Below are 27,471 nucleotides of genomic sequence, written 5' to 3'. Positions count from 1 at the left end.
ATACACACTTGTTGCTCTTTCCGCAGGAAGTGAAGCACGTCGTTAGCTGAGTTGGTTTTCTGTACTAAACCTTTTCGACATTTGACATAACTATCACCTATAATGACTGGCGGCAGCTTTGGATATGCACAATTTACAAATTGACTAATTTGCTTTTGGCGGACATCAATAAGGTAAAGATGCTAATGTCAACTATCTGTCTATTTGCAGGGATTTTGTTATGGTGATGGAGAGCCCATTTTGACGCTGTCGACGTTAGCTATGCTAGCCTGCAAGCTAATTAGCTAAAGTTAGTGTACTGCAGGCTTTCCCAAACTTTTGCCCTACCACTAGTCAAAGTGTGATGATGAGTTGGTTATTTGGATCAACTGTGTGGTGCTAGGACAAAACACAACAAGTGCAGTCGGGGGATGGTGGCAGGACCGAGCTTGGGAAACCATGAAGTAACTTACTGGATAGTTTTTAAACGTACTGTACTGTCTGTGGTTCTATGTTTAGGCTTTTTTTGGGAGCATCTCTGTTTTATAACCGTATAACTAACTTTGTTTAAAATAGTGTTTGTTTATTTTTCTTGTAACCCGAAGTAATTTGTTGCTTCAACTTGGCGTTAATGAGCTAACGTTAGCTAACTAAATTAATACGGCTAGTTAGCCACCTGACTTTGCTAGCTGGACTAGCTAACTAACGTAAAAAAAATAATAATCATATCTGATGGAGACTGTCCGTCTCTACAATATCATGTATTGTACGTTGTCATCTAGTATGTTGGCTATTAGCTAGTAAAAGTCGTTGATGTCATTTGTTCCAAACAACTTTAGTTTACTAGTTAAATCTGGACTGAAGTTCACTCTACTGTCAATCAACATTCAATTTTGATCTCTGTTATTCCAGTGTAATGGAAGTGTCCTACAGATAACTTTGGGATGGAGAACCATTAGCAAGCTACTGGTACAGAGTTATTTGCAGCTCATTCAATAATCACTCGACTGCCTGATTTGCACCAAGAAATTAGATGCTCCCTGTCTAACTAGCTAAGTGGATTACCAATAAGATGGGTTGTTTCATAAAGGGCATCTGTCTTATGTTCTGAGATTGGTTACCTCTGCTGGTGGTCAGGGATTGCAGGCTTTTGTTCCAGCCACGCACACTACATAACTGAATCAACTTATCAATGTTGAACATTAAAATCAGGTGTGTTAGTGCTGGGTTGGAACAAAAGCCTGCACACAATATTGCTCTCCAGAACCAAAGTTGGTGATTCCGAATAACATGCCATATAGTATAATACTGCTTGCTATGTTTGTCTTGAAAATGTTATCTGGAATGATCAAATCATTTATATTGTCTCATAACAATTAGTCTCTTTCTGTTTTCACAGGGATACATGTATCCAACTCATGGATGGCCTCTTATCCACTACATTTTTGATGGGCAAAGTTTAGAGACAACGGGACATATATTTCTGGATCAAGGAAGTACTCCTTGCCAAAGGACTTTGAAACATGCCCTTGCCATTCGGATTAAAACTCAAAAGAACTCGAAGGTATACTGTCTCAAGCAAGAGCTGTCTGGTCACACGCATTCAGCTGCTCAATGGGGAATTTGTTGAGTTTACTCTTTCTGTGGAGAGCACCGGCCAGGAATGTTTGGAGGCAGTTGCACAGAGACTCGAGTTACGAGAGGTATGTATGCTCAAGATGACTGAAACACTGATGGTTGTCGTTTTGTTCGGGATTACTCTTAAGTGGGTGGCCATTTAGGCTAAAGTTATCATGGTCTATGATCTGTTCTCCAACAGCCTACCTGATAGTCCTGTCATTATAAAACAATCAGAAACCTCGAAACTTTCATATTGTCTTGAGGGTATGGAAAGAATCATTTGTTTCAGCCAAAGGCATTTCACATTGACCTAGTCATTCTTCAATCACGTAGGCCATGCATGCACCGCTCAAGTGGACCCACCTCTGGTGTGGACACAGTGGACACACCTGTGCTGTGATTCAGTATGCATCTGAATCAGACTCAGTAGCTAGGTTTCCCTCTAATTGGCAACAGAGTTTCATGTGAATATTCTAGAATCCACATAAAGAAAATATTGTGTGTGTGCGGTGCTTGCGTATGTCTATACTTTGTGTAGCCATTAACGATGATGCTAATGATACTCATCTTCTGGTAAGAATGGAAAGGCTTTCCAAAAAAACTCAATTAAATGTTAGCTATAAAGTAGCCTAAGCTTACCTGGCAGAATTTATATCATGATTATTTACATAAATCCAGTGGCCATTTGTTTATGGCTGATCCCATTTAGTCGACTGGTAAATTGTTTGGTCGATAGGCTCAGTGGACTAATCCATTGTGGAGGCCGAGGGGATGGCACACCACTATCACCAGTACATTTACTGTTAATTCTCATAATTTCTAATCTACAATGTTTGTTTGGTTATGGTCATTTCTGTTAATGTATTCAATATATTATTATTATTTTGACAGTCTTTTACTATTCTCATTGTCAGAGTGGACACGTTGTTGGCAGAGCTCAAAACCCTATGCTATACTTGTGAAAAACAAGGTTTTGGTTTATTTTATTCCATTTACGAGTTTTGCCAATTTATTAATTGTCTTTTGTTTGGAGCTCTCCTGTGAACGTTGAGTAAGGACGTGCACCTGATTACGCATAGAAGTAGGCATAGGCTACTTGGACTGCGCGCAACTGTAGGGCTATAAATGTGCCCATTTGGGGATTTGATAGTATTTCTGATTGTCTTAACCCACTACAACTGAGCTGTGGAGCATCTCAAAGTATTTTTTAATTCATCTCAAACAGCAAATAAACAGTCTGTTTTTACATCCATTGACAATAGTTCCTCAGTGTAGACTATTTGAAAAATCTTTACAGCTCAATAACCACTCTGCAAAATAAAACAACAATGCTCTGATCCAGTGGAAACTTCATAAAATTGGCCTACCTGATTACTTCTTATCCCTTGCTCAAAAAAGCCTACAGCTGTGTCTGACCCAGGAAACTCTGAGGGCCCAGAATATTTATACAGTGTTGCTAGTTTGCTAGCACCAGACCAAGTTGATACAATGTTTCAAGTTCCTTGCAGACAGGCTATGTGTAGCCAATGTGATTCATAGGATATTTTCTACCTGCAGTCTGCAATGTTTTTATTTGTTGGCTTTATATAGGATATTTTTACATAGTTGGCAATAGAAGTTACTTTTAGATTTGTATCATTTTCATTTAGTTAAAATTTTCATTAACAACACGACAATGGTTTTGAGATGCGAAGACATTATTAAAAATGAAATGAAACTGTTTGAGAATGTGCATATGAAAACCAGAACTGGCACACAGATCGGTAGAAATGGTTAGATAAATTGGCACTCGGCATGAAACATGTGTAGCCTACCGGCAACTTCAGGAGCGTAACGGCAGTCTGCAAAGGCCAGTAAGAGCGGGATAAGGATGGTCGGGTACAGGTTTTTGTTCTTTTGGTTGTCATGATCTCTGGCTCCCTCCTTGAGTCATTTGTGTCATAATTATTTCATCAAACAGTGCCCTTAAAGCATCGCTCAGTGCATATAGTTGATTTTATTAAAACACATAGGGTGGGTCTATAAATGGAAAATAAACCAAAAAAATGTAGACCAGTCGATAGATTGGAAGGATGGACGGCTCTGCAGTCACATGAGCGCTACAGAAACTTCTCTCGGTAACTACAATCAAAAAGTCTACATTTCTTTAGATTTTTCCCAGACCTCAAAAGTGGTCTCATGGTTTAAGCATTGTGGACTTTGAACATCCAATTTTGTTTTTCTAATCAAAGTGTTTTGTTTTCTTTTGAGCTTAAACCGGAATCCTGGAAAACAAAACAGAGAACTGAATTTGGGGAAAAACTAAATGGAATCAGGCCAAAGAAATTACAGATTTTATAGGGCCCTATATAGGAGAGGACACTGAAATAAATCTATGGTCACATGGTTGAAGGATCTGTTACCATGCAATATATAAAAGTAAGATAGAAATGCTTTCTAAATCTGTAGGCTGATAGCCTATGTTTTGGCTTGACTATTTTGCCTTCAGAGAATCTCTAGAATATGCTCTTTGTTGGAATGTCTTGATTCTCTCAGACGTTGATGATCTTTAACATGAACTTTGTGTGAACTGTTTGCAATAGGGGAGGGTTTAAATTGCCTAGCAGTGATTTCTGATATAAATTCCAACACTTCAAATAGACATTCAGATGTTGTAAATGGGTTAGCAATGGTATAATTGTAGTCAGAGCAATCACGCTGTGAGCCTTGTGGCCAGACTCCCTTCATCATAAACAATACAGATCAACTCCAGAACCACTGTTCATTGTGTGATGCACACTGCTCCACCCCAGTAGACAGTCACAAGACTGGACAGGGAGTGGCAGCAGCACAGCAGCCTTTAACTTTACTTTGGGCTTGTGGGTCAAGATTCATGTTTCAGATGAATACAAGATATGTGTAGTAGTATCGCCATGTTTATGAAGGAAGCACAAACATGTTAAGTATTCTATAATTTAGCGTAGGAAATTTAACCTAAGCTATTGTCATTGTAAACCAAAATACCATATTACTGTCATTTCATTAACAAGTAACGATTTCACAATCGCCTCATCTTTCAATAGTCTGCTTCCTGTTTCCCCGATTTTAAAAGCCCCACATTTCCTTTCCTCCCCCACCAGATAACATACTTCAGCCTATGGTACTTCAACAAGCAGAACCAGCAGCGTTGGATCGATCTGGAGAAGCCCCTGAAGAAGCAGCTGGACAAGTACGGCCTGGAGCCCACTGTCTACTTCGGCGTGGTCTTCTACGTGCCCACCGTAGGCCAGCTGCAGCAGGAAATCACTAGGTCAGATATCCACTTAACAGAGGGACACCAGACACTCATTCAGGTTGCTTCTCATGCCAAAATGTTGTCTCCTTCAGGTATTTCTTGGTTAACTCTTAGCCACACAGTTCCCACCATATTGATTTAATCTATCCATTTCTATTGGACCAGTCAAAGGTAGTGGGATGTAATGCATGTGTGTCCTACATGCCAGAGGATTTGCCATACTCCGTATGCCATAACACTTATTGAGCAACTCAGTCCAGTAACCACTGTTTTTTCCTGTGTTGGCACCCACTACAGTATGACATCACATCTCTCACTGACCGATTTGAATGGAGGTGTCAAACCAAGTCATGTTTGTTTTCTGTCCACACCTTGAGATTAACCAACTTCCTCTACCTCCCTACAGATATCAGTATTATCTCCAGTTGAAGAAGGATGTTCTCGAAGGCCGAATCCCTTGCTCCATAGAACAGGCCATCCGCCTGGCTGGCTTGGCAGTGCAAGGTAATGTGAATACTGAACACTGGCTCTGAATGTGACAAAGGGAAATTCAACTCGGTACACACTTATCTACTGATGGGGTGACTGAGGATCGCCACCTGTTCAAACTGTGGTGACAGGTCAGGTCCTGCCATAGGTGGCCACAGCAAGTGTTTTTCACCACACTCACACACTGCTGTCATGACCTGTTGTTGTAAATTCCACAGCTCATGCTTTATTGAACCTAAAGCTGGTGACGGTACACCAATGCAACAGGAGTGAAGTTGTTAGAGTATGGTTTCGAGGATCATTACTGAATCTCAGCTCGGGACTTGTCAGAAGTCTCATATGATTTCAAAGCATACCTAGGGAAAACGTGAATTTTAAACTTGAATATTTTCAGTTGCTATTCAAAAGAACATCATTGATGTCTCATTGTACAACGTAAGGCCATTTTCTACTATCCTAAGGAACCTTGTTTGTATAAAAGCTGAGGAGCACTTTATTTCGGGTTTATTGAGCTTTTCACAAGTCTGTTAATGTAGGACACTTATCAAGCCCAAACCCACCTATAAACTGGCCATGCTCAGGCAGTGTAGATTCCCTTTGCATGAGTCTCCAGCTTGACATTTCTGGACTCCCACTTTTGCCCAGCCAGAAGAATCTCAAACATTACTGGCAAAGTTATATCAGGCAGTGCAAGTTACTGGCCTAGGTGTTAACATTGCACAGCAACTGAGATCACTTACTGGTGCAACCCAGGTCCAAACGTCTGCTGCCCAAACTGCATAGCAAGCTAGATCAAAATAGCATCCCGGTAATACTAAAAGCTTTAAGAAACCTCAAGTATTTGTTGACTTAAAAAAAGCCCTGCTAAGTTTGCTTTTGGTTTTGGACGTTGTCTATTTTTACCTAGCTGCTGAGGTTAGGGCTTGTGGGGGCCTGGCCGGTAGAGCCGTAGCTAGCATGGCTAATGCCTGGGATACTGAACATAGCTGTGAACATAGCTGGCGTGCAGACAGAGATTGCTGTTAACGTTGGACCACTACAATTTCAGACGTTAAAGCAATCCCGTGTCATAACACACGGGTCCCTTGCTTTTCTAAAATAAGCATCATACCATTCCGAAAATCCATGGACGCTTTGTCTGCCTCGCACTAACTGCAGAAATAGACTCATTACAGACTTGTACCTATTTAAATAAATGTTTCAGGTTTTCACTTGTATTCACTGCTAGGAAAAATATTACTGTAGTGTTATATGTATTCACCCAGTGTACTAAAATTAAGATTGTATTTTATTATTTTCTGTTTCAGCTGACTTTGGAGACTTCAATCGTTACGATTCGCAGGAGTTTCTTCAGAAGTTTGTGCTCTTTCCTATCGTAAGCAGTTTCTTTCTTTTCTCTATGGCTTTGTGTCTCAAAGTCCTTGTTTTACGATCTATAGTCATCTGTTCATGAATGTGCACAATGTAATCTAGGTTCCCCCATCTGTTCATAGGGCTGGATCCAGGATGAGAGAGTACTGGAAGAGGCCACTCAGAAAGTGGCTGTGCTTTACCAGAACTACAGGTGAGAAATCTTCAGATGTTCCCACATCAGATTTTCCATCTGTGGAAAAGAAGACATGCCTTATATTCTCCACAGGAACCCCCTTTCACATCTCCAGAGGCTGACATTCGCAGTGCCTTTTAATTGAGTCCAGGTTCGATCCATGCAGTGGGCCAGTCCATGGTGCTTCTTTCTCATCTGGCCTCAGCAGGCTGAAAATAAACCCATCTGACCAGGGGTCCTCAGCTCTAATTTACAGTCAGGCAGATAGATGAAAAGCCCCGAGCCGGGGCCGGCATGGCACCAAGCCACCTCCAAGGCCAGCTGGTTTTCATTCCGGCCATCCCAATCTGCAGGTTTCCAGCCTTCTGCTCACCCCCCATATGAACTGGATAGATAGATGGAAAAAGCTGTTTTGGGCCCCAGCTACAGGGGAGGGAGGTGTCAGGTTGGGGTTTGGGTTCTGGAGGTGAGGAGTTGATGCTTGCCTCTGTTGGTGTATATGAAATGGTTTCACTGCTTTGTGTGTGTCAATCGAAGTGCAGTGACACAGATGAACAGAAGATGGAGATGATGGGGGATAGCACATAGCAGCAGCTGATCTTGCTGGTGGTTGAACTAGACTGACACTTTCAGTTTGTTGAGATATGGGTTGTCAGGGCTCCAGACTGCGACCATTTCGTTGCATTTTGCTACCCTTTGACTTCGCTGTGCGAGGAAATGTTTTAATTGGTTGCATGGGTACGAGCTGCACATTCTACATTTGTATTTATTATGTGTCCCCAGTATTTCCTCTCCCTGGGGTCTAGCAAAATTAAAGTAATTTAAAAAATATTACAATACATTTCACAACACATTAAGTGTGTGCCCTCCGGCACAGTGTACATGTGTGTATTGTGCATATGTTATCGTGTATGTATTTGTGGGTGTGTCTTCACATACCCCGCTGTTCCATAAGGTGTCTTTTTATCTGTTTTTGCATGGGTGTCTGAGCTGTGTGCTAGTAGTTTAAACAGACGGTGCATTCAACATGTCTGTACTTCTCATAAGTACAAGTAGTGACGACGTCGATCTCTCCTTTACTTTAAGCCAGGCGAGATTGACATGGATATTATTAATGTTAGCTTTATTATGGACAGACCTCTCCTGATCAATATGTTTTGACCATGACAGTTTACAATCAAGGGTTACTCCAAGCAGTTTAGTCCCCTTAAGTTGCTCAATTTCCACATTATTCATTACAAGATTTAGTTGAGGTTTAGTGAATTTGTCACATGCAATGCTTTTTTTCCCCCCTTGGAGGCTCTCTGAGTGGACTTATCCATTGTGGAGGCTGTGGGGATGGCACAGTCCATCAGTTTAAGAAATGTGCTGCGGAAATTGTATATGGTTATATTACATAAGAACAATTGTGCAAAACCCCCCCAAAATAATATTTTATAACCAATGCGTTTTCTCCCGCGGACAGTGGTCATTGTCCGGTTTTGAAACGAATTAGTGCACTGAATTAGCGCCTTTTCCTAGACCATGTTGCTATGTGCATGATAGCAAAGTTAACCAGCATATTGGTGTTGAACAATGCGGCGGAGGCAGCAATGGAGTTAGGAGGCGAGAAAATAGCCCTTAACTTTTTTTAGACATCTGTTTATCTAAACAAGTGAGGAGAGAGGAAACCCCAACTTAATTAGGTTTTTAATCAATAGCCTAACTGATAAATGTGCCTGGCTTTATAAATCATCCATATACACTACTGTTCAAAAGTCCAGTGTCTGTTCTTTTGCCCATCTTAATATTTTATTTTTATTGGCCAGTCTGAGATATGGCTTTTTCTTCAACTCGGCCTAGAAGGGAAATTCCTGATTTGAAATGCAATCAAGCATTTTAGTTTTAAAATAACAAAGCGACCATTGAATAATTAGCGTAAACAATAAATAGGCCAAAACTATTCCATTTCGGAAATTGCATTCACCAATGAAGGCGACTGTTTTTAGTCTTTGCTGTAATAAAGGCTTTACCAAAAAAAAGTGTTACAACGGACTCTGGTAGGCTTGCAATGTATTTAGTGTTTACATTGTTCCAAACGGTCAGAGAAGGAATATTGTAATCTAACAGCATCTGTTTGGCACACATAATATGCACGCAGCACTTGGCCTTACCTCTTTTTTTTCTTGAATGCCAATATTTTCCACAACTAGTGAAAGTTATTCCACACATCTGACTTCCCCTTTACTTCCTGATTAACCAGTAAACTTTCCCCGTTTTGTGTTTGTCATGTCTTCTGTATCAATTCTGCTGTCACGTGTTCAGAGTTTGTTTATTGATGTGATTATGATATGCAATAGTTCAGGCAATGCGTACATGTGTCACATAAATAGAGCAAGGGTTGAGGGGAATGTTTTTCGTAAACTTTTCAGTCGGAAATTACTGTAATTTATGTTGCCACTTCAGCAACTAAGTCAGCCACCAACCAATTGGTCGAAAGAACAGACGACTCTTGGTCAAACAATATTGTTTTTTTGTCAGGGACGGCCCTAATCCTTGTGGTTCCTGTAATGAAAGTCTCTGCCCTGTGCCTGTTCCGATGGAACTTGATGATGTGAAGAGTGAGCGAACCACTCCCTCTCCACCGTGCTCGGATTGTAGGAAATATCATTTAACTCCATTGCGGGAAAAATACAGCCTTGGAAGCAACTACTGTCGTCACTGTTGAAGAGAAGTTTCTCAGCTTTCTGTAGGCATATTTTTTTTCTGATAATGGAGCTCTATAGAAACTATTTTACAATCAAGATATTTGATATGGCTTTGAGATATTTTGCACAAGAAATGTGCATTGTCCATTGCAAGTGCATGGGACTCCATTGAGTAGTAGGCTACCACAGCAAGGTTAAAAAATAAAAATAAAACTTTTAGATTAATACGTGGCTACCATCAGTGGCTATTATGTTTAGAGTTAGCGATCTAGCTAACGTTTTTGGAATTTTCACATTCAGGTAGTGAATAAGCCCCCAAAAGTGATATTAGTACATGTAGATAAATGTATCTTTATTGAACAAAAGACAAGGTTCAGCAATGGGCCCACTGTGTCACCATCAGGAATAATTGGGCACATTGCCCTACGATGAATTACTTCTGTACTGTTTACCAAACTGATCATGCAGTGTAATATCCGTTTGATGTATTTTGTACCATTTTGAAGGATGTTTACAATTTTCAAATGTATTCTTCTACAGCACCACTGGTCCGATCGATTTTTTTCAAGACTTTTGCTCAAACAATATGCTTGCTATTAGCCAATGAGTGTGCATGAATGATGATTTTCTTTCTTTCCAACAGCACCACCATGGAGCCAAACTGAACCATACTTAACAGATTAATCAGGCTCATATCCCTGAGCATGTGTGCCAAATTTCATCACTCTGAGTCAACCCGATCAAGCAATTTATAAACGTGCCCATTATAGCGCTACTGTGTGGTTGAGCTGAATGTGCTTAGATATTTTGAGTCTTGACAGTGTTTGATGTGTACCAAATTTGGTTAAAATGTGAATATCTGTCAGAGTTAAATGCATTTGTGCCAGACCACACCCACGTGATTGCTTATTGGTCAGTAGCCAATGCTTGAGATGCTATCCTGGAAAAAACGAATTTGTGACAGCTTGCTCCATCGATGCCATGTTTTGTGCAGATCAGTCATTTGGTGCCAGAGAAGTAGTGTTTTTAAGTTAACTGTTTTTCACAAAATTCTAAATGGTAGAAAATCCATCATGGTGGACCTTATGGGTCCTTGAGGCACACTTGTTCCTTGTGAGGAGAGGGACCTATCTACTGAATTTCAGGACTCGAGCTCAAACAGGATGAGGGGTGTGTGATTTAAAAGTTTGCATATTCAATCACTTGTTAGTGCCATGTTGCCATATGGCATTGCATGATAGTGTGGCCCTTGCTCCTTTACCATCATGCAAAGTTGCAACCTCCTGACCTCGGCCTTACCATCTCACAGGGATATGCATTTTTATCGCCAATCGGCAGAAGAAGGAAAATAATAATCAACTGCAATCAGTGCAATAGAGTTTCACCAGCTACGATGCTGAAACCTGAAAATGATGGGGCCCTATTTTAACAGTAATATAACGATAACCTAATTATCAGCCCAAAATTAGCTGGAATCATGCATTATTCCTGCATAGACATGTTAAATGAAACAACTTCATTCTTGAATATAATCTCAAACCGTAGTCTAGTACACCTTTTTAATAAAGCACTTTGAATGACTTTATAAGATGATTCCTTATTTCTTCTATTGTGTCACAGAGTGAAATCATGGGTTGGTGCCACCAACTGAAAGAGTTAGTGGCACCAGTGCCAACAGGGGAAAATGTTAGTCTGGAGCCCTGGGTGTGATGTCATGAATCCTGTTTTGGAATGTGACCTAAGTATGTGTGGGTTTGTCTGTGTACTCTGTCTGTGTTGGTTAATGGGTGTTGGTGTCTCCATTTGTGTCTGTCTGCTTTGGACATGTGTATTGTTTGTTAACTTATATTGCTGTGTGTTTCTCTCAGGGGGTTGCCTGCCCCAGAGGCTGAGATGTTGTACATGCAGGAGGTGGAGAAGATGGAGGGCTATGGCCAGGAGAGTACCCCAGCCAAGGTGAACACAGCTACACCAACCTACACTACCTGCTCCACCAAAGCCTTACTGCACTACTACGTTGCTATCCAGTCCTATTGACATTCTGTCAATACCTCTATTTTTCAACATTATGTATGTGTGAAGACATGAATAAAGGGACAGATGGTTTTTCAGTTCAAAATTCAGCAGGTGCTGATCTTCTGGAATATATTCATAGAAGTATAAATATAGACCCCTCCAGCACAGAGGACAAAAAAGCTCAGTGAGGTCCACATTTTTCATTAGCTATAGTTCTTCTATTTAATCCTCTTCTCTCTTCCCATCCCCACAGGACAGCCAAGGCACTGATATCCTCCTTGGGGCCTGTCTGGATGGCATTTTTGTCAAGCACAAAAACGGCAGGCCACCCCTTGTATTCAAGTAAGACAGGAAATCATTTAGTTTATTTTTATATACATTTTTTACAGTATTCCCCCAGCCCTGCAATATGTTCTGCTTCTAAATACGGGCTGTCTGAATAAAAGCCTGTCTGCTATTTGTGTACATGAAGCAGTAATTGTGTTAGATCCAACGATTCAGCATATTGAGTCTGGTTCAGTCCACAGCTAGCTACTATTCTTAGATGGCATGGTCGTCTCTGGCTATTTTGGATCAGATGGGATGTTCTATAGTTGGGGCCAGGGGTTTTTTCTGACCATGTGACCTGGCAAGAAGAAACTCTAGGCCTCAGATCAGGTCACATGACTTCAATTTTACACAGAGGAAGTCTCATTTTGTGTAGAATATCACAGTCTAAATGCTACTGAGAGTGTTGAATGTAAACACTTTAACTATTGACTCAGATATGGTTTCTGTTAACGTCACTCCCCTCCCACAGCAGGCTGCAGAAACTGAGGTTTTGTGACCACTGACACTGCCTCATGCTCTCGCCCCCCTGTGTTTTAATGTACTGTGTAGGTGGAATGAAATTAACAACATGACTCACAATAAGTCCTTCTTTGCCCTGGAGCTTACCAACAAAGAGGAGAGCGTGCAGTTCCAGACCGTGAGTGTCAAACCACCACCACCACACACCTCAATTATCCTCTTCCCATTATACACATTGTCCCACACATGCACTGGAGTTCTATGCTCTCACAGTGCATGCTGTGTGAATGTGTATTGACCTTTCTAGATAATCATGTGATCCTGTATGGCGGTAACTATGCCACATGCTTATAGAGTCAACAACCGCTGGGCAAAGCCCCATGCAGTTGTATTTAGGTAGGTGGATGAGTAGAGCACCACCACCAGTACTGAATGTCTAACGCTGTGAATGTTTTCTTTCCCCTCTACAGGAAGACCTGGAAACCTCCAAATATGTGTGCCGGATGTGTCTGGCAAGGCACAAGTTTTATAAGATTAACAAGAGCAGCCTGTAAGTGTCTCTCTTAAGGAATCTAGCCCTGTTCCTGTGTGTGTGTGTGTTCTCTCCTCATTCCTGTCCCCTCTCCTCCTCTCTCCAGAGAGGAGTCTGACCCCCCTTCGCCTTCTGAGGGCTCCCAGAAGTCCATTCTCACTCTTTCCTTTCCTCGCTTTCCTTTTCTGCCTTCTAACAAGGGGTGAGCAACGCTGTCCGCAGCCACCGCCCACAGTACAGGTCTCTTCAGAGAGCCTCTCCTAAAAACCAACCAGAGCCCTACAAAACACCCTAGCTACATTCAAATGACACCAATCCTCTCATCACCACCTTTTTATGTTTTCAATGTTTGGGCGAAGAAAGACGTATACAAATAAAACAAATCTTAAGAAAAGGAGTTCTCTCCTGGATATTGCTTGTATTTTTCACTGCGATAAAGTGAGATTTAATTTAACAGAGAAGAGGTGATCTGACCTATTCAGCCTTAAAACTACTTCCCCGAGTCCCTTTCAACTTGAAAGAAAGCATTTTTGTTCTTACTACCTGTTTCGTTTTTATGTTCCTGTTCTCAGCCAAACCCAGCCTACCGCTGTGAACCCAGTGAGACGCCGATCCTCCACCAGGATGTCTCTGGTATGCTGCCAGTGAACTGTACACACACACACACAAAAACATGAATTCTCTCTCAAACACACACACTTTCCCTCTAAGCTATGGCCGGTGGAGCGCAGAACATGACAAACGTCAGACTCTGGCCAGTGCTTCAGCACACCATTAGATTTGTGTGTAAATCCATGCTGTTGGGCTGCATGAAGATCAAGTGTGCAGTAACTAAATCGTGTTTGTTGATCTCTCTCTGTGCAGCCAAAGCCCCCGCCCTACATGTTGCCCCCGCCACAGATGCACTACAATGGTCACTTCACTGAGCCTTACACATCCTCACAAGGTACTTATACAGTTAGGCCTGACCTTACCAGGATCACTGGTGTTTCGTCTCTAGTTTCAACCACCATCATGCACCATGCATCTATCTGAGCCCTAATGAACAAAGAGATGAAGGTGAATGTCCGCTCACTGCTTAATCATGCCACAATGCTTAGATTAAAGGGTATGTCCTTCCTATGCCTGTAGTTCTAAAATACCCTGTCTTTGTCCTTTGTCTCAGACAACCTGTACATGAACAGTCAGCACGGCTACTACTACCACTCCCAGACCAGTCTGGACCGCTCACCACTTGAATACGGCAACAGCGGCGGTGGGAACGGGCGGCTGCGTAACGGCAGCGTGTACAGCGCCCACAGCACCAGCTCCCTCACCAACCCCCAGCACTACATGCAGCCCTCGCCCATGTCCTCCAACCCCTCCATCACAGGCAGTGATATCACCCGGCCCGACTACGTGCCCTCGCACCGCCATAGCGCACTCATCCCCCCCTCCTACCGCGCCACCCCGGACTACGAGACGGTCATGAGGCAGAAGAACCGGGGAGGTGGAGGAGGGATGGTGCATGGCCACGAGCACCGCCAGAGCCACTCCATGAGGAACCTGAACATTGGGAACTCGTACGCCTACAGCAGGCCGGACCCCCTGGTCTACAGCCAGCCGGAGATCAGAGGAGAGCATGGTGGAGGAGGAGCGCACCACCACTACCCCTTCCATCTCAACTCCAGCTTCCACAGCCCCTCGCCGTACCCCTACCCCACGGAGAGGAGGCCGGTGGTGGGGGCGGTTAGTGTGCCCGAGCTGACAAACGTCCAGCTGCAGCAGGCGCAGGAGTATCCTGCGGCCAATATCATGAGGACCCAAGTGTACCGCCCTCCACCCCCCTACCCATACGGCGCCCACCCACGGCCCGCCAACAGCACGCCGGACCTGTCTCGCCACCTGTATGTGAGCAGCAGCAATCCGGACCTGATCATTACACGGCGCGTGCACCACTCGGTCCAGACCTTCCAGGAGGACAGTTTGCCTGTAGCCCACTCCCTGCAGGAGGTATCCGAGCCCTTGTTCCTGGCTGGACCCCCACAACACCACCCCCACCAACACAACGCACACAAACGCAACTCCATCGAGATTGCCGGCCTGGCTTACAGCCTGGAGGGTATGAGGGTCAAGGAAAGGACTGTATCTGCCTCAGCCGCAGACACCCCCCCTCTGGCCCCGCGTGGCCCCTCAGGCTCCCAGCTCAACGTGTTCCTGGAGCGGACCAAGTCAGAGGACGGGGGGGAGGGGAAAGAGGACGTTCGCTACGGCCACAAGAAGTCCCTGTCAGACGCCACCATGCTGGTGCACAGCAGCGAGGAAGAGGAGTTTGAGGATGAGAGCGGACGCCACACCCCCCAATCCCACGATGCATTATTGTCCGGGCCTGACCCGCAGCAGCTTCTAACCAATCTGGGACAGATTCCCCTGGAGCCCCCGCCCGCATATCCCATTGGCTCTTTCCTTGACCCTGTCCTGTCTGGCCTCCCGGCCTATCAGGTGAACCCACTGATCCAGGAGGCAGAGTCACTGTACCTGTTTGAGGGCGGGCAGACTGGCAGGATGGTGCCCTCGATGTCGGATAGTGACATCAGTGGGCAGAACAAACCGAAGACCAAGAAGGATTTCATCAAGAAGAGGCCTGTGTCAGACGTTCCTGCTGGGAAGAAACCCATTGATGGCCTGCCTCCTGCCGTGAGTCATACACCCTCTTTTCTGCCATAGTAAACCCCAGTCTCCACTGCCTTACTCGCTGCCCAAACATGCCTGTGTATTTAGAATTGTTTTTTAAAAGCACATTTGACTACTAAGTTTGACTAGAGGTGTCAGTGTGTCTTTCATTGTTCAAGGAACAGCTGTTACCCTATCTTCATGTCTTGGAGACTATTTTTAATTTCTGTCAGTTAAGATATATCTTTCCTCTTAGCTAAAATGTCTGACATTTGAATGATTGTCATTCCCATCACGGACTGTCACACAACACAATAGTGGAATATACCAAAGGCCAGAAGTGGGCCATGTTCATTTCAACCTCCCGAGTGGCGCAGCGGTCTAAGGCGCTGCATCTCAGTGCTAGAGGTGTCACTCAACTGGCTGTGATTGGAAGTCCCGTAGGGCGGCGCACAATTGGCCCAGCGTCGTCCAGATTAGGGTTTGGCTTGGGTAGGCCGTCATTGTAAATAAAAATTTGTTCTTAACTGACTTGCCTAGTTAAATAAATTTAACAAACTCACGCTATCTGTTGGTCAGGTGACTAAACCTGTGACATCACAATCACTTCTAAACTCACTGACCCACCAATGCAGGGGTATTCTGGGTAGTTTCATGGTGGTTGGGAGACCGATTCACGATGACACCTTGTGCACCTGTAGCTGAAAGGAATGTTGCAAGGCGACCTCAGTAGCTGGTTCGGTCTCATTCCATGGGAAAACACACCACCAAACCAGGCTGAGCCATAACTGCCCCGCCCCTAACTTCCTTAGACATTCGGTCAACTTCAGCCATACTCACTCTTTCTCTCTCCCCTCTACCTCTCTCTCTGTCCTCCATCACAACAGGGCATGAAGAAGCGGGCTGAGCTGAAGAAGATGGGTCCTCTGAAGGTGGCGGCCCTCAACGGCCTGACCCTGTCCAGGCTGCCCATGCACGAGGGAGGCAAGGACCAACCTGAGAAGGCCTCCAACGACGAGAGGGTAGGCACTGGCAGTGGGCAATGCTCTAGACTAGTTTGAAGGTGCCCACCAGGGAGTAATGCGTCCCCTAATTCGGCGTAATTCCTGCACTAGAGCAAAATAGTTACATTTCCACCTCAGAAGAATGACACAGGCTACTTGTATATATTTACGAATTGGGGTTGGGATAGAACGTTGTGGTGAATTCCACATTGAGTGGAGAAATATCAACAAATGGGGAACTAACAGCTGTCAGTGTAGCTAGCTAGTATGCTGACCTTATCTAGCTAGCTAATGTTATCTGTTCTTGCCGTTTGTTTTTTTGCTACACCATATTCAAAAGATTAGCTAGCTGACTTGGCTGGTTCTGGAGCTGGATGTGTCATAAGCATTTAGGGAAAACTTTGCCACAGATGGAAATCAGTATCTTTGACTTTGCCGTCTATTGTTATCTCAAGTTTTTGCATCTTCAATATGAGCCATGCATTTTTCTACATTGTAATGGGCACGGTGCAACCTTTTGGTAGGTAGGCTGCTGGCAGGCTTCGGCTGCGGTACAGCAAAGCCAGTCAGCCCGTGCTCATGGTCCTCACAGGGGAAGTGAAATGATAGGCTACAGCAGTGGTCACCAACCGGTCGATCACGATCGAAAGGTCGATCTCCTAGGCAATCCTAGTCGATCGGCAAACATTTCCGTAAACACCCAATGATAAAGCCTTGCGTTCGTGTTTTTATTTATTTGTTTTCCGCTGTCGGCGGTAGGTGCACCCGTTTCAGCTGCCAGACGCGCCGGGTAGGCTGTGTTCCCATTTCATGTGTCTGAAGGTACAACCTCTGCCTTCCCAGAGGGCCTGGAGAGAAAATCAAGTGCACTATAGGCCTTACCACTGGCCAATCGGATGGCTCAGATTACAATGATTGCAGTAACATAGGAGGTGTAAAAGAAAGTTAAGGCATAGTTGACTAGAGTGAAACTGTCAACGAATAAAGCAAAGAGCTGCTGTTTCTATGAGTGAGTTTAAGTTCTTACTCAGCACTGTCAACACTTTATTCAACACTTTATTCGTTACTTTTATAAGCCATAAAATGTGTGTTCTTCCTACTTCCATTGGCGCTACAACCAGCACTGCAGCTGTAATGAATGAGTCGGAAAGTGTATCGTAGAGGAAAGGACGGACGGTGAGAGGCGGACCCTCAGTCCGCTACTCTCTCCCCTTCCGCTGACACTGACCATCAGATGCAGGGACCATCAGCCCAGTAAAATAAAAAGCAATGTATGCAATTAAATGTATGCTCACTCAGCTGTGCCTCAAGTAATACAAAAACCGAAAATGGTCCGAACAACAAGCAAAGCTGCACAAACCTCATTGCTACAGTATTGTTTTAATAGGTTAATGTTGCATAGGCTTTAAAAAATCAGAGCAGTAGATCTCGGCTTGCATTTTGACACAGAACAGGTTGGTGACCGCTGGGCTACAATGACTTTGATCATGATGCTCATTGCAAATGGCATGTAACACCCTGAGCGCATCAGACACAAAATACAAATATAACAACAGCACAACAAAATAGGTTAACAAGTTCCTTTACTTTTCTTTTGCGGGTGCCTTTTCATTATAGGATAGATACTTGTGGTTTAGCTGCACCAATTTAAAGCAGTGAAGCAAGACTTTAGTGGTCAAAGCCATTCATCTTGGGCCGACGGAGGGGGAACAGGGTTGCAAAATGCAATCATATCAAGCAATTATACCATTTGTAAAATAGTCATGAGTACAAAACATTAGGAACACCTTCATTTGCCCTCAAAACAGACTTAATTTGTTGGGGCATGGTGTCAAGCATTGCAGTTCTTGACACCTACTACCATACCCTGTTCAAAGGCACCTAAATCTTTTGTCTTGCCCATTCACACGCTGATGGCTCACATACACAATCGGTATCTCAATTGTCTCTAGGCTTATCGTTCTTTAGCCTGTCTCCTTCCTTTCATCTACACTGATTGAAGTGCATTTAACAGTTGACATCAATAAGGGATCATAGCTTTCACCTGGTCAGTCTGTTGTGGAAAGAGCCGGTGTTCCTAATGTTTTGTACTCTGTGTGTATATATTTAATATTAGACTAGCGCAGAAATAAGTCAAAATAACTTGTTATCCATTGGATAATAAGTCTTCACCCCCTATAGCTCAGTGTAGGCGAAGACGAAAAGCTGTTTGACTCAGTCGCGTCTCTGAACTTGGCAGGTGTTTCTGATTTAATAAACAATGCCATGCTTGTAGGTGGGAACATTAGAAATAAAACACAGCCCTTAAAGAAACAGACATGGCTCCTCACTCTACATTTGCATAGTTTACTTGATGTGTAAGTGGTTTCGATTACCAGGTGATCAAGCAGGCAGAGTAAATGTTGTCTACAAGGATTGCTGTTGGGAGTTTTCTAACATCTATTGTACATCCAGGTCACCTGTATTCAAAGGGTTGTGTTTTACATCATGCATTATATAAGACTTTATTTATGGAGATGGCTGATATGTTTCCGTCTCATGCACAACAGATACTGCTACTACATGTTTCTAACCATCAGGAAAATGTACTTTCTTCTTGCGTACTTACTTACAAAACTATAGCTTTTCAACTCCATACCCGTTTCATGTCTTGAAGCTGATCTATCCAATGTGTCATACTCTGTTTCTCTCAGTGTAAGGTGCTGGAGCAGCGTATGGAGCAGGGCATGGTGTTTACAGAGTACGAGCAGGTGGCCAAGCGGCGTCCGGCAGGCGACTGCAGCATCGCCCAGCTGCCAGAGAGCGGCGAGAGGAATCGCTTCCAGGATGTGCTGCCCTACGACGACACGCGTGTGGAGCTGGTGCCCACCAAGGAGAACAACACAGGCTACATCAACGCCTCGCACATCAGGGTAATGTTACACAGACTACATACACCATATGCTTAAATATATTCTCTAAAATGTTTATTTCAAACAGAATTTTTACCTTAATCACAATGTAATATAAACTGTCTCATAAAAACAAATGTGAACGCACAAACCTAAACCATATAAATTAAGAGCAACTTGGTCGAAAAGCAAAAATAGCTTTTTAATGTCGTCAATATTTTCCATGTAGAGTACATTACCCAGTGATAAATCTGGAAATATTGAATCCCATGGAGAAAGAACAGAAGCATAATCTTGAACTATGAAAACATTATCCCATTACTGTAAAAAATGAATCTATATATATATATATATTTTTTTTTTTTTTTTTATTTATTTTTTTTTTTTATTTTTTTTTTATTAACATCCAGAAAGAATGATGAATTTTGGCTAAAGTTGAATGTAGAAAACATCCCACATAGGTCAATAAGAAAGTAGAGGTGTGAGGCCCACGATTGGTTTTGTGCCATAGCCCTAGCTCTGGGGTAATTCTCTTATCTGTTCTTGTACCAAGTGTAGGTGGTAATGTCAGTCAGAGTGCAGGTGGTGCTACAGGTCACATTTCCCACTTCCTGGTTGGATTTTTCTCAGGTTTTTGCCTGCCACTATTGGGACCATTCTTGAGTTAAATCCTTAGAATTGGACACCTGCACAGAATTATTATTCTGTTATACACAGACATCATTCAAACAGTTTTAGAAACTTTAAGAGTGTTTTCTATCCAAATCTACTAATAATATGTATATCCTATGATCTTGGCCTGAGTAGCAGGCAGATTACTCTGGGCACGCTTTTCATCCGAATGTGAAAATGCTGCCCCCTATCCCAAACAGGTTTTAACAGACAATGTCACTGAATACAACAGACCAGAAGAAGATTCAGAGTAATCTTTATTTTATGCCGCTTTAATGTCTGTAGAATAGGTTGAATAACAACAGGCTACTAAAGCAATAATGCATGAGGGGGTGTGGTGTATATGGCCACTATACCACAGCTAAGGGCTGTTCTTAGGAACAATGTAAAGCAGAGTGCCTGGATACAGCCTTTAGCTGTGGTATATTGGACATATACCATAAACCCCTGAGGTGCCTTATTGCTGTTATAAACTGGTTACCAGTGTAATTCGAGCAGTAAAAATACAGGTTTTGTCAAATCCAGGGCATACCACGGCTGTCAGCCAATCAGTATTCAGGACTCAAACCACCCAGTTTATAATTGTTGTTATTTAACAAGGGCTACTGCAAAGCTACGAATGATACCATAGGCTACCTGCAAGAGATGAAAGATGACCAACACAGTTCCTGCTGTTCTCAAGGCCATGTTGCATCTCACACCCTGTAGTTTTAGAAACAGTTGGACAACAAAATGTAATGAATCCAGAAGTGATTCTTTTATTTCATGCTGACATGAGTCCAACAAAAGGATATAGCCCCTTAGTCAACTGTTTTCAACAGTACATTGTACCACTGGAACTTCATTTGAAAAGGACCTTGTAGCCAAAATATTGATATTTAAAGAAAAGTATATTTGATCCTTTTGCCCTAATTTTTTTACTCTGTTATAGCAGCATAAAACAGTGTAAAATAGCATTACATTGAATAGCATTACTGCACCCAGTAATTTAAGTCAATATTTTCAGATGTAATCAATCATACTTAGTCAGAATGTAAGGTATTTTCAGGGTCTTGTATGTTAACTTACTGATAGTGCATGGGAACAACAAGGAGGTTATGTGGTGTAGGATTGACACATCAGGTGCCAAAATATACTGAACAAAAATATAAACGCAACGTGCAACAACTTCAAAGAGTTTGAGGTACATTTCAAATAAGGAAATCAGCCAATTGAAATAAATTAATGAGGCCCTAATCTATGGATTTTACATGTCTGGGCAGGGGTGCAGTCTTGGGTGGGCCTGGGAGGGCATAGACCCCACCCACTTGGCAGCCAGACCCACCCACTGGGGAGCCAGCCAATCAGAATAGGTTTTTCCCCACAGAAGGGCTTTATTACAGACAAATAGTCCTCAGCACAGTAATAAGTGCTGGATGTGAAGTCACTACCTCCAAATGTTGACTGACACATCCTAAAAAACAACATTCCTATAAATGCTCTTCATTCCAGATTACTGCTGATAGCTCAGGCATCTGTGCAGACATTGTCTCCTTGATCATCATTCCTTCCCCAGGGCTGGGTAGGGTAATGAGCAGCATGGCATGCATGCATACCTGCTGTGGCTTTAGATGGAGAACACAGAATGTGCCTTTATTGCTTAATGAGGTCACTAACCATATCTCTCCTCTGGCTTTTCCTAGATCACGGTGGGTGGAGACGAGTGGAGCTACATCGCCTCCCAGGGCCCTCTTTCTAACACTTGTCTGGACTTCTGGCAAATGGTGTGGGAGCAGGGTGTGGCCATCATCGCCATGGTTACAGCTGAAGAGGTGTGTGTGTGTGTGTGTTTGTTAAACTGAACTTTATGTCTAAAAGTGTAAATTGTTATTGAATGTCCTCAGATCTAGCAGTAACATGACTTGTTGACCTTTCTGTAGCAGGTTTCTCAGCTCTATCCTTCTGGCTAACCTTTAACCTTTTCCGCTAACCCCCTTTGCAGGAGGGTGGCAGGGAGAAGAGTTTCCGCTACTGGCCACGTCTGGGCTCTCGCCACAACACGGTGACATACGGACGCTTTAAGATCACCACGCGCTTCAGGACGGACTCAGGCTGCTATGCCACCACGGGCCTGAAGATCAAACACCTGCTGACGGGCCAGGAGCGCACCGTATGGCACCTGCAGTACACAGACTGGCCCGACCACGGCTGCCCCGAGGACTTCAAGGGCTTCCTCTGTGAGTGGATCGTTTGAAATGTAGATGTAACGTGTATTCAAACCAGGAATTCGCCTTAAGATTGTAAATCTATATTCCAAGTTAGAGGTCAAGAAAGCAGTTCCAGTCTAATTTGAAGGGGTGATTAATTGGCACTTTGTTGTAAAATCCTATTTTTTCATTAAGAGTTTGGTTAATAAAATAAATAATTTATCTATTATTTTTTTACCCAGCGTACCTGGAGGAGATCCAGTCAGTGAGGAGACACACCAACAGCACCAGCGACCCAAAGAACACCAACCTACCTGTGCTGGTCCACTGTAGCGCTGGAGTGGGCCGCACCGGGGTGGTCATACTCACTGAGATTATGATCGCCTGTCTGGAACACAACGAGGTAAAAAAACAAGCTAACGTCTACATGTATATTACCATTACAGTACTGGTCTACTGGGCTATATAGTGGGATCTGCATATTGCCATTACATTGCTGGGCTATGTAGAATGCCTAAAACATTCTGTAAAGGTTCATGCTTCTCTTTGTTTTATATTAGGACAGCGTGAATCATGTCGCCAGGCTTGAACCCTAATCTATTCCATCAGTAATGCAGGCATTGGTCAGTTTAGATCAGGGATGGGCAACTGCCAGCCCACGGGGCCCTCTTTTTAAGGCCCTCGATCAATTTCCCCCAAAAAAACAAATAATAATTTGATTTCATTAACTTACTGTTGTGAGTTAGACTAGTAAAATACACAAAGTGCAATTTTCGAAATTTGGTTGTGCATCAGCAGTTTTTCTATTATGTCAGTGATAGTCAATTAGCCCATGTCGGCTAACAGTTTTTTGATTGCTAAGTTTAGGGCCAGCTATCTAAACGTGTTATCATGGTCGAATTACCGGCCGGGGGGCCCCCATTGATTTTGTTAGTCTCAATTAGATCTATTAAAAACTGTAAACATTTCTCTACACCCTATGGCAAAATTGATAGAATTACAGGAAATTTGCTCATTTTCATCTCCGCCCCATGGAAAAATTATTGCATTGTTAGCTATAAATTTGCTAAATCTCCCCCCCATGGAAAAATGTATAGAATTGCCACGAACTTGCCTTAAAACTAGTACATGTTCTCTACAACCCATGGCAAAATAGAATTGTACAAAATGTAATTGTATAACATTTCTCTCCACCGTCAAGAGGGGGGCCAATAAAATGTTTTGCTCGCAATGGGGCCAACTCCGTCCCTCATTATGAGTTCCAATTTTTTGTGGTTCCCACCCCCATCAAAGTTGCCCATTTCTGGTTTAGCTCAAGAGGCCCCTGAACAAATCCAATAACATACTCCTTTTTTAACATGTATGTGTCCTGTTTCCCCCTCTTTCTTCCAGATGCTGGACGTCCCGACCGTCCTGAACATGCTCCGGCAGCAACGCATGATGATGGTGCAGACCATCTCACAATACACCTTCATTTACAAAGTCCTTATCCAGTTCCTTCGCAACTCCAGGCTAATCTAAGCGCAACCCCCCCCCCCCCCCCCCCCCCCCCCAAGGTTTGTGTCGGCCACAAGAAAGCATCTGTGGCCTTTAGCTCCAAAATGGTGGTGCTGGTGGATGGTCCTTTTTCGAAGTGTTAGTGGAGGTGAGACTGCGATAAAACCTGACAATGAAAGGATCACATGACTTTGTGCGTGTCCCCCTCTTGAACAGTATTAATGAGATTTCACTGTAGGATTTTTACACAATTACTGACATGAAACCCAGCACTTGAAACCTAGACATGAAACCCAGCACTCGGATTATTGTATATCAATATCATTAATTACAGATATTTGTTTATCACAGATTTTAGTTTTGACGATTTGTGTGCTGTGCTGGATGATGGTCTTTATAAAGAAGGACTTGACTAATGTTTTGATTGAGAATTCCTGAAGGAAGTTAAAATCACACTTTGATTACGTTGGACTACTGTTTGTTGTCTGCTTGACGGTGGAAGATGAGAATGGTCACTTTTTTTAATGAAGGGCATCTTTGGTGAACTGCACTTGTATCTAAGGAGTGTAGATGTGTTACCATGTTTCTACTGTGGTGGTTTCGGATTTCTCCTTTGCTCTTATTTGGCTTAGCAATAGGCCTGACACTAAGACCATGTATTGATTTATAAGAGGGGTTCATTTTATGGTATCACAAACCTCACTTTGGGGAAAACCTGGGTATTTGTAACCAAAGAGCTAAAGTCAATAGCTACACACACACCATGTTGAGTTATTCAGGTGTCTACCAAAGAATCTTTACTGTTAAACACAAACACACATTGAGGTATTTGGACATAACTGGAATTGATGGAATTAAATTATCCCCCCCCCCATTCTGTCTCTCCCATATAGCACTATACCAGACATGGCTCACACATAATGTGCAATCCGCAGTTGAAATAATATCAAAGTGTTTTTCCCACCACTGTTTTGGTAAAAAGCTGAGGAGTGGGGCTGGAGAAATGTAGCCACTCTCAAATTCATAAACAGAGCTATGTGTGCAAGGACTGACCATCCATGATGTCAAAATTATAGTTTGAACCATGTTTTGAGGCTATACAGTGTTTGTTTACATTGGCTTTTACATTTACTTTGTTTACAAACATTGGAGTAAAACAAGCTTATTTTAAGTTCTGATGGGATATGACAGTTGAACTAAGCTCATGATGCATTTATACGTTTTATATTCTTCAAGAATCAATGGGCACATATTCATTTGTAAGTAAAAACAATGGATGTAGTAACTGCAGATTAACCCTTATGTACATTCCATTCTAACTGATGTGTGCCTAAATGGTTGGTGGACTCTGGGATAAGACCGTTTCAATTGAAAAAGGACATGCGGTGGAGTCAAAGTATTCAGACCCCTTGACTTTTTCCACATCTTGTTACGTTACAGCCTTATTCAAAAATTGATTAAATATATTTTTTCCCCTCAATCTACATTTGCAAACATTTCTAAACAATTTTTCACTTTCATTATGGGTTATTGTGTGTAGATTGAGAGAAAAATGATTTAATAAATTTTACAATAAGGCTGCAACAAAGGGGGGGTCTGAATACTTTCTCAATGCACTGTAGGTCAGAAAGCGGTTCGTAAGGAGGTAGGTATTGAGACATGGCCATTGATTGATTTCTTCAGTCAGATTCATGTGTATGAGATGGGAAAAGGATTGAGAAATGAGGTGGAAAGGTTTGGTTTGTAGTGGATGATTTACATATTTAGCCGTTCAGAGACTGAACGCTGCTGATCCATACTAATTTAAACACACAGAATGTGTTTAAAATGAGTGCCATAACTATTGTTGAGGAAATACCCCTTTACAGCGAGCTTTCTTTATATCTGGGGGGAAAAAGTGCTTACATATTTTTTAAGTGTAGAAATCTGCATTGAAAGGGCTTTACGTATTGCATATGAAGGAAACAACACGGATGGAATTTGTTGTGAATGACCATCTTTAAATTGCCATGTTTTTTTTTCTTGCATCGTTTGTATCAGTTTCTTTTGACATCTTAGTACCATGAAGTAGTCTGTTCTACTCATCTTATGGAGAAACACATGTGACGTGTTCAATGGCCCTCTTCACGAAGGCAACATCCCAATAGTAACACATAGCTTTCTTTCCTTTCAGTGCTAAAATTGAAAGAACTTGATTGGGTTAGATCATTTTAATGTCATCTATGTTCACGGCCATGATCAAAAAGAGGCAAGGAAAAGCAAGTATTTCATGAGAATTCAGACCTACACATTCATTGGAAAACACTAATCATATTTTGTCATCCTGTTCACTAGTAGTGCTTGGTATGTTCAACTAAGTACCATGCTCATTAGTGTGAGGAGGTATGTGTCAGGGCTGTATTACAGATGTGTTTAGTGGATTCTGAATGGTTCAGAGTATCACTGGCAGCAGTTATCCTGGGCACAGTGCTTGTTTTCACCCCAGTGAGACATTTGGCCCACCTCTGCTACAGAGAGAGACACATCCTGTTGTTAACAGGCCTAACCACAGTGACCACCAATACATGCTGGACCAGCGTTAAGATCCTATCCTATATATCAGGTCAAATTGGTTCCCAAATGGCACCCTATTCCCTACTGTTCCCTACACTACTATTGACAGGGGCACATAGAGGCTCTTTTCAAAAGTAGTGCACTAGAGAGTAGGGTGCCATTTTTGGATCGTGATCTTTTTGCTAGCCTATAGCCACAGTACCTGTGAAGTAACCGTAAAGGGATAGTTATTTAAAAATTAATTGCTGTCAAAGTATTTTGACTGACATGTATATCCTTATGAGGACCATATGGTCAAAGCAGTCTATCAGGAATGATGATTCCAAAGGCAGGTTCCAACATTGCAACCAGAAGATTTTGACAAGAGTAGTATTCTCTTCCAGAATGGTGGGTTTGATAAGGCTTGCTTTAGAATGACAATTGAATTTGTTTAGGTGTGAAACTGTTTAAACTTTTACCATATTTATTAGATTGAACTGGAAAAAACTCATAACCCTGAAACTGAGTGGACATTGGTTGGCTTAGAACAGAACTGGATTTTAAAGGCCCTTGTACATGCTGCTTCGAGTTTTTCATTTTTTTTAAAGATCATGCTGATTTATTGATTTGAGTCTTATTACGTTGTGGAAGTTGTTACAGAATGTAACTCATTTGTGACTGAGGCTACAGTTTTGCCCATATCTGATCTCCTAAGAATGTTATACCGGTTGGCTATGCTGTACACATTGTGAAATCCTCAGCTTTAAAGCACCATCTTGTAACCAATTTAGACCTATTACCTGTATAAAATGGAGAAAAAAATGAATTATTCCATTGTAAAAAAATATATATATTTAAAGGAGTCTTTTCTGCTTAGATTAAGTATTTGAAACAATTATGATATTGAGTCTTGTAAGAAACAGCTGAACTGAATCACAGTCATACGTGAAGGCATACGATATTTTGTTTTTGTGTTCTCTGGAACTCAGACATGTACATCCTGCCAACTGCTGGACATATAGGAGAAAGTGCATTTTTCATCATCATGGTCACATCAGCACCAGATGGAAGACTACCGTCATTTACACTACACCATATATTTTAT

General features: G+C 42.5%; 1 protein-coding gene across 2 annotated transcripts; it reads left to right on the top strand.

Annotated features, from left to right (window-relative positions):
* Positions 1-27,242, top strand: ptpn21 (protein tyrosine phosphatase non-receptor type 21). Of its 2 annotated transcripts, XM_055863515.1 has the most exons (20): positions 1-173; positions 1,379-1,682; positions 4,719-4,888; positions 5,280-5,377; positions 6,670-6,737; positions 6,856-6,926; positions 11,464-11,551; positions 11,865-11,953; positions 12,491-12,578; positions 12,871-12,950; positions 13,039-13,134; positions 13,505-13,565; positions 13,797-13,878; positions 14,098-15,608; positions 16,472-16,606; positions 19,282-19,500; positions 21,834-21,962; positions 22,133-22,367; positions 22,580-22,740; positions 23,730-27,242. In XM_055863515.1, the coding sequence occupies exons 2-20, from the start codon at positions 1,503-1,505 to the stop codon at positions 23,856-23,858; spliced, it is 3,690 nt and encodes a 1,229-aa protein (XP_055719490.1). In that variant the 5' UTR covers positions 1-173; positions 1,379-1,502; the 3' UTR covers positions 23,859-27,242. The 2 variants fall into 2 exon arrangements, with proteins under 2 accessions (XP_055719490.1, XP_055719491.1); XM_055863516.1 differs by lacking the exon at positions 13,039-13,134.
* Positions 27,243-27,471: the final 229 nt, after the last annotated feature.

This window comes from Salvelinus fontinalis, chromosome 15 (assembly GCF_029448725.1).
Source record: "Salvelinus fontinalis isolate EN_2023a chromosome 15, ASM2944872v1, whole genome shotgun sequence".
NCBI lineage: Eukaryota > Metazoa > Chordata > Actinopteri > Salmoniformes > Salmonidae > Salvelinus > Salvelinus fontinalis.
Note: the sequence above shows the minus strand (reverse complement) of the source record. Positions and strands in the feature narration are given on the sequence as shown.